The 7,635-nt window shown below is 44.2% G+C and overlaps 1 protein-coding gene across 1 annotated transcript; it reads left to right on the top strand.

The window, feature by feature from the left end:
• Positions 1-206: 206 nt before the first annotated feature.
• Positions 207-3,332, top strand: LOC105990653 (disintegrin and metalloproteinase domain-containing protein 1a-like). The gene is made up of 2 exons (XM_013023096.1): positions 207-3,186; positions 3,229-3,332. The coding sequence occupies exons 1-2, from the start codon at positions 894-896 to the stop codon at positions 3,330-3,332; spliced, it is 2,397 nt and encodes a 798-aa protein (XP_012878550.1). The 5' UTR covers positions 207-893.
• The last annotated feature ends 4,303 nt before the right edge of the window (positions 3,333-7,635 follow it).

Below are 7,635 nucleotides of genomic sequence, written 5' to 3' on the forward strand. Positions count from 1 at the left end.
CTACCAAATACTTACAGTTCAATTTTATTACAAAAATGGAAATAGACTTCTTATAGATCCTATACTTATAATCTTGATTGAGAAGTCTAGACCTGTTTAAATCATAATTCACTTTTACTCTGAACTCAGTTTTAATGTTGAGGCAGTTGAGAGGAACTGAACTTTGACCAGGTCTCATATCCTTACCTGCTGAAAATAAGATCACACAACACTATGTCTGCTTTAGGAAAATGTCTTGGTAGAGAGGAATTACTTTTCACAAGATAGAACGTCCTAAATCCATTTACTAAAAACAAAAAATAGTGATGAAAACTTGGACTATCATGATTTTCAGGGAGAGAAAAATACCAAATCACTGACTAAGGAGGACTGAACAGAGAAACATCATCCAGAAACCTGTAGACAAGAGGAAGAGGCAGTGGGCAACAGAGAACACTGTCCTGCTCAGAGATCCCCAGAGAATCTGCATCCCCTCCCCCAGGGCCACTTGCCAGAATGTTGGATTTGAAAGAATGGGCAGATTAACGGCTATCAGGAGCAGTGTGGCCTGGACAAAATAAAGTGAAATCAGAGATACTGTACTGCTGAACCACACCAAGCCTTCTACCTGGTTCATCTCTCCATGAACATAAAAAGAAACTTAGCCAGGGAACGTCAAACTGTGGCTGTTGAAAGGAACTCCTGTCCGGTGGCTACTGCTGAAGGCCAGGTGAGAAACAAGAATAGGAAAAGACACAGCCTGAAGGCCGTGCTTAAGTGTTGGTCAGCAACTGCCCACAAGGAGCCAGCACACCTCCAGGGATAGTATCCGCATCTCAGAAGAGCTTGTCAGGCAATGTGCTGCTGATGGACACAGGCCAGGCGTTTGCCTTATCAACTGATTCCTTTGGGCCATGTCAGTGGTGACATCACCAAGGATCTCAGCCTCCATCTTGCCTTCTCTGTGCAAAAGGCAAGTGACCCTAGAAGCAGTTGAGGTAATGTTTCAGACTTGGGCTCCCCAGACGAAGGGACTGAGGCCGGAATTTGCACCAGGACATCGGTGTGTCAGGCTGGCAACCATGTTGCTCCTGGGGGTAATTCTTCTCCCAAGCATGCACTGTGACCTGGAATCGGTACACGGCTCTTCCCATGAAATAGTCATCCCAGAGCAGCTGACAGTCAAGAGAGGCGAAGGTCTGGTCCAAACCGTATCGTACATGCTGTTCATCCAAGGTCAGAAGCAGCTGGTTCACCTGAAGGTGAAGACAGACTACTCTGTGAGCGGCTTTCCCATCTACAGTTACCAACGTGGTGTCCTGGAGCAAGCAGTGCCTTGGATCTCACAGGACTGCCACTATGAAGGCTACATAGAAGGAGTGCCACATTCTTTTGTTTCTGTCAACACCTGTTCAGGCCTCAGGGGCATCCTGATTACGGAGGAGGCATCCTACCGCATTGAGCCCATGCCCTCTTCCCAACGGTTCGAACATGTCTTGTACGCCACGGCACATCAAGCCCCAGCCTCCTGTCGTGTGGCTTCCACACACAGCCAAGTGCTGCCCACTGGCCGGCAGCAAGACAGCAGGGAGCCTCATCACCTCCAGGGGCTGTCCTACTTGTGGACACACACCAAGTATGTGGAGATGTTTGTGGTGGTCAACTACCAGAGGTTCCAGATGTGGGGCAGTAACATCAATGACACGGTCCAGGGAGTACTGGACATCATTGCTCTGGCCAACAGCTTCACCAGGGGACTCAATACAAAGGTGGTGCTGGCTGGGGTGGAGATCTGGACCGAGGGGGACCTGGTAGAGGTCCCGGTGGACCTGCAGGTGGCACTCAGGAATTTCAACAGCTGGCGGCGAGACAAGCTCCTCCACCGTGTGAGGCACGATGTTGCCCACATGATCGTTGGGCATCATCCCGGACAGAGCATGGGCCAGGCATTTCTCGATGGTGCCTGTTCGAGTGGTTTTGCGGCGGCTGTGGAATCCTTCCATCACAAAGATGTCCTCCTCTTTGCAGCACTCATGGTCCATGAGCTCGGGCACAACCTGGGCATTCAGCATGACCACTCAGCCTGCTCGTGTAAAGGCAAGCACCTTTGCCTCATGCATGAAAACATCACCCAAGGAAGTGCCTTCAGCAACTGCAGCTCTGACTCCTTCTACCGTTTCCTTCTCGGACACAAAGGGGCTTGTCTGTTTAACAAGCCACAGCGCAGAAGCCGCAAGCACAGGAGTGCTAGGTGTGGAAACGGTGTGATAGAGGAGTCAGAACAGTGTGACTGTGGGGGTTCTTGTGACAGTGACCCATGCTGTAACCCGAATTGTGAACTAAAACGTAATGCAGTATGTAGTAATGAACCCTGCTGTAGCAGATGCCAAATTCAAAAGCGCGGATTCATGTGTCGTGGTCTTTTTGGGTTGTGTGACCTCCCAGAATACTGTGATGGTGCTTCAGTAGAATGCCCTCAAAACAGATATTTAGAAGATGGCAGTCCATGTAATGAAGAATATTATTGTCTTAATGGTCATTGCATGGACTATAATGGACAGTGTATGTTTGTGTTTGGGGAAAGTGCAACATCTGCTCCAAGGGCATGTTATGTTGCACTGAACAGCAGAGGAAATAGATTTGGACACTGTGGCCGTGTCCCTGGGTCTTCAGGAAGCTTTGTAAAGTGTCCTGAAGAAAATGCCATTTGTGGTAAAATTGTATGTATGAGTGTAACTTCAATGCCAAAAATCACACCTGGTCATACCCTTATTCAGGTACCTCATGAGCAAGATTTCTGTTGGACCATGGATGCTTTTAAGACGGCAGGAGTCCCTGAAGATGGAGACGTATGGAGAGGCAGTATTTGTGGTGACAGGAAAACTTGTCAAGATTATACTTGTATTCACACTGAAATAATGAAACCTTCCTGCAATTTAGATACAATGTGTAATTCAAGAGGAGTTTGTAATGATTTAATGCACTGCCATTGTATACCTGGCACTGCACCTCCAGATTGCAGAAATAGAGGAAATGGTGGGAGTCTGGACAGTGGCCCGCCAGAGCAGCCCAAGAAAGAAGGTCCACAAGAACAAGAAACTAAAACCAAAAATGAACTGGCTAAAAGCACACAAATTATAATTGTTGTGATAATTTTGTCAATAATAGTATTAGGAGTAATTATTTACCTTTTATGTGTTGCCAAAGAAGAGGAAGAAGAAGAAGAAGAAGAAGTAGAGAAAGAGGCAGAGAAACCAGAAGTGCAAGAGGAAGAAAAACCAGAAGAGGTGGAGAAAAAGGAAGAGGAAGGTGAAGAGGAAGAAGAGGAAGAGGATGAGGAAGAATCAGACTAATAAGAGGGAAAATGGAGTCCAGTATATCCAATTCCTGAGGCTCGATGTGACAATGAGAAGGTCGGGGAACAGGTTAGGTGGGAACTGATGGGCTTAGTGTCTCTGACTAGAAGCCCTTCAGTCTAAAATTATACTCATGTGGCAGGAGGGATTCTTCTATCTTTATTATTTAGTAAATAAGTGATCATTAATGCATCAAATGTCTTAGTACGTTTTGTCACATTTCATTTGAACTTATCAAATGTATCAAAGTCCTTGTCACTTGGACCTTTTTTAAGTTATTAGAAACTCTTTTTTCAGGACATGCTGTTTTCCATGTAACCTGTTGATGTATGATACATTCCTGAATTATTATATAGTATGATATATTCCTGAATTTTTTTTTTTTTTTTTGTCGGTCGTGGGGCTTAAACTCGGGGCCTGTTCGCTGTCCCTCAGCTCTTCAGCTCAAAGCGAGCGCTCTACCACTTGAGCTACAGCGCCACTTCCGGTTTTCTGGTGGTTTATTGGAGATAGGAGTCTCACAGTCTTTCCTGCCCGGGCTGGCTTTGAACCGCGATCCTCAGATCTCAGCCTCCTGAGTAGCTAGGATTACAGGCGTGAGCCACCAGCGCCCGGCTATATTCCTGAATTTATATCTACTAGGATATACTATAATCTGAACCTAGGCCTAGTACTTGGTAAGCACTTGAACTAAACTCTTAGTTTTTGCTTTAGTTATTCAAATGGGATCTTGCGTTTTTGTCTAAGTGGCCTTGGATCACAAGCCTCCTATTCATGCTTCCAGTATAGCTGGGATGACATGCACAGGCTATTATGTCCCTGGGTCATTGGTTGACAGATTGCCTAACTTCTTTTCCAGGCTGGCCTCAGACCATGATCTCACTGTTCTCTACCTCCCAAGTAGCTAGAATTGTAGGTGAGAAGTACTACACGGAGTCAGCTCAGGTGGTGAAATTTCCACAATCTGTAAACATTTCCAAACCAACGGATTGTAAGCTTTAAATGGGTGAATTTTAGAGCATGTAATTTATATGTTAAAGATACTTTTCAGTATTTTTTTCTTTCATTACTTTTTGGTGATACTAGGGTTTGAATTTAGGGCCGTATGCTTTCTTTTTGTTTTCATTTTTGTCAGTCATGGTGCTTGAACTCTGGGCCTGGGCGCTGTCCCTGAACTCTTCAGCTCAAGGCTAGCACTCTACTACTTGAACCACAGGGTCACTTCCAGTTTTATGGTGGTTTATTGGAGATGAGAGTCTCACAGATGTTCCTGTCTGGGCTGGCTTTGAATGTTCTTGCCCTGGGTGACTTTGAACCATGATCCTCAGATTTCAGCCTGCTCATTAGCTAGGATTACAGGTGTGAGCCACCAGGGCTTGGCAGGCGAGGTCCTCTGCAACTTGAGCCAGCCCCTTTTAGGGTTTGTAATTTTCAAGATAGTTTTCTTCTTAATGCTCAGGCTAGCCTGCATTGTAATCTTCCTCTTTTTGCTTCCCTATGTCCGTGGGACATAATGTTCATGTCACTTCTCCAAATTAATCAAAATGTAGTCTTTTATCTTTTCTCAGGGTAATCTTGAACCACTGATCTCTGCTTCTCAAGTAATTAGGATTACAGGCTTGAGTCATTGCACCCAGCAAATATTTTTCAGCAAACATAATTAACTCTAAAAGGAGACACCAACTCTAATGCAAAAAAATTTGAGGAGAGTAACATTTTACTTTCGTCAATAGACAGATCTCCTAGAGCAAAAATACCATAAAAAAAAAACTGGGGTTGGGCTGGGAATGTGACCTAGTGGTAGAGTGCTTGCCTCACACACATGAAGCCCTGGGTTTGGTTCCTCAGAACCACATACACAGAAGAAGCCGGAAGTGTCACTGTGATTCAAGTGGTACAGCACTAGCCTTGAGCAAAAGCAGCTCAGGGACAGTGCCCAAGTCCTGAGTTCAAGCTCCAGGATTGGCAAAAAAAAAAAAAAACCAGCGGAATTAAGCTAAACCATAGACTATATATTGTACATTTATAAAATACATTAACAGCTATAGAATGCTCAGAGAACAATCTCTATGGTGACAGGAGTTTAACTCAAGAGCACTGAACATGGAGGGAGAGTGCAAATAAGGGCATTCCTGGAAGATGGGACAAAGAAGTGATGAGAAGAAAAAGAAAAACAGAAGACAGTCAACAGGCAGGCACCATCACGTAATACTCGGAAGTGTGAGCAGCTACACTCCCTGCAGGCAGCTTAGCTTTAATCTTTGACCAAAAACCCATACCACTAACAACAAGTATATCCAGGAAAGGAACTGAGATAGAAAGGTCCAGGATCGTTGGCTGTTTCACTCTGGCTATGACAATAGCATTCCCTGTAGTTTAATTGGCCTCCTGACTCTTCTATGAAGTTTAATAGTCATAGATTAAATTTGGTATTTTTTTTATCTAGGAATTATATGGAGAGATTGAGAACAGAATAGTTAGGCTGTAGAACATTATCTTGCTGATGACAGAAACCCTTTCATGGGAGATTAAGTGAGAGATCTCTACTATCAAAGTTATGCGTAGGTATATGACAGTGTACAATGGCTAGAAGGAAAAGTAGAATGGCCTAGGTCCTACTTCTGAGGATAATGGAAGGTTTGAGTCGTGAGGAAAATGAGATTATCAATACTTTCCTAGTCAATACTCATTAAAGTAAGAAACATGCCTTTTATACAGAATGAGCACTACTTCCATGGGTATATTAAAATGGTCACCTATATTTTTTCGACTACAGCACTTTCTCACGGCTAAAGGAAGTTCTGAATTGACATGGCACTGTCTATATATAAACTATTTTTTGAGCATATGGTTGACATATGACATATCTGGGAAATCAGATGAATCTATGCAGTCATTGGAGATGAACAAGAGAAGCTCTGAACCACTTCACAATTTCAAAGCAGAACAGAACCCATTCCTCATGTTTTCTCTCCATGTATATATCTATATATATGTATATAGATATATACTCATAAATGGCTACTTCCCAAATATTTAGAAATGTTTATTGTGGTTGATAGTTATTCCTAACATGAAATAATGTAAGACAGTATGTGGCAAAAGACATCCATGAGCTCATCACGTATTACATGAATGTGGTAAATGTGCAAGTAACAGACCCCCCCCCAAAAAAAATTCTAGAATCTGCAGACATCTTTTTTTTTTCCTTTTTATTTTGGGTCCGGTCGTGGGGCCTGAACTCCAGGCCTGGGCGCTATCTCTCAGCTCTTCAGCTCAAGGCTAGTGCTCTATCACTTGAGCCACAGCGCCACTTCCAGCTTTTTTTCTTTTTGCTTATGTGGTGCTGAGAAATCGAACCCAGGGCCTCAGGCATGCAAGGCAAGCGTTCTACCACTGAGCCACCTTCCCAGCCCCTGCAGACATCTTTTTATATGCATATTCATGTGATCATTAACCAAAATCTTGGGAAGTACAAGGGCCACACTCTTTTTTTTTGGTCCGGTTTGTGGGGCCTGAACTCTGGGCCTGGGCGCTGTCCCTCAACTCTTCAGCTCAAGGCTATCACTCTACCACTTGAGCCACAGCGCCACTCCTGGTTTTTTCTTTTTGCTTATGGGGTGCTGAGGAATTGAACCCAGGGCCTCATGCATGCAAGGCAAGCACTCTACCACTGAGCCACCTTAGCAGACCTGGGCCACACTTTTTCTCAGTGGTATTTGTATTGCTAAGAATGAATCTTTCACATAAAGAGATGCCCTGTCTTCCAATTTTCATGGTTCATGAGTGCTTGGCCACACCTTGGGAATGAAGCTTAACTATGTGGCTTACAAGTGCTAAGACCGGAACCACAGTACCATGCAATGAATTTATTACTTTAGATAAAGGCTTCAGTAATTTCAGCTAACACTACTTCAACCAGCTGTCTTATACACAATGATGAATGATAATATAGCCAGGTGCTGGTGGTTCACACCTGCAATCCTAGCTACTCAGGAGGCTGAGATCTAGGGATTGAGGTTTAAAAGCCAGCCCAAGGGCTGGTAAGATGGCTCAGTGGTAGAGTGCTTACCGCACATGTATGAGGCCCTGGGTTCGATTCCTCAGCACCATATAAACAGAAAAAGTTGAAAGTGGCACTGTGGCTCAAGTGGTAGAGTGCTAGCTTTGAGCAAAAAGAAGCTCAGGGAGGGTTGGGATGTAGCTGGGCTAGGATGTAGCTCAGTGGCAAAGCGCTTGCCTAGCAAGTGCAACGTTCTGAGTTCTATCCCCAGTACCAAAAAAAAAAAAAAAAAAAAAA

The sequence above is a fragment of the Dipodomys ordii genome, unplaced genomic scaffold (assembly GCF_000151885.1).
Source record: "Dipodomys ordii isolate 6190 unplaced genomic scaffold, Dord_2.0 Scaffold66, whole genome shotgun sequence".
Lineage (NCBI taxonomy): Eukaryota > Metazoa > Chordata > Mammalia > Rodentia > Heteromyidae > Dipodomys > Dipodomys ordii.

What these genes read in the sequence shown, in the direction of transcription:
- LOC105990653 (XM_013023096.1), top strand. Translation starts at nt 894, where the DNA reads ATGTCAGTGGTGACATCACCAAGGATCTCAGCCTCCATCTTGCCTTCT. An exon ending in CCTTTTATGTGTTGCCAAAG is followed by an intron (nt 3,187 to 3,228) that starts AAGAGGAAGAAG and finishes AGAAAGAGGCAG; the next exon opens with AGAAACCAGAAGTGCAAGAG.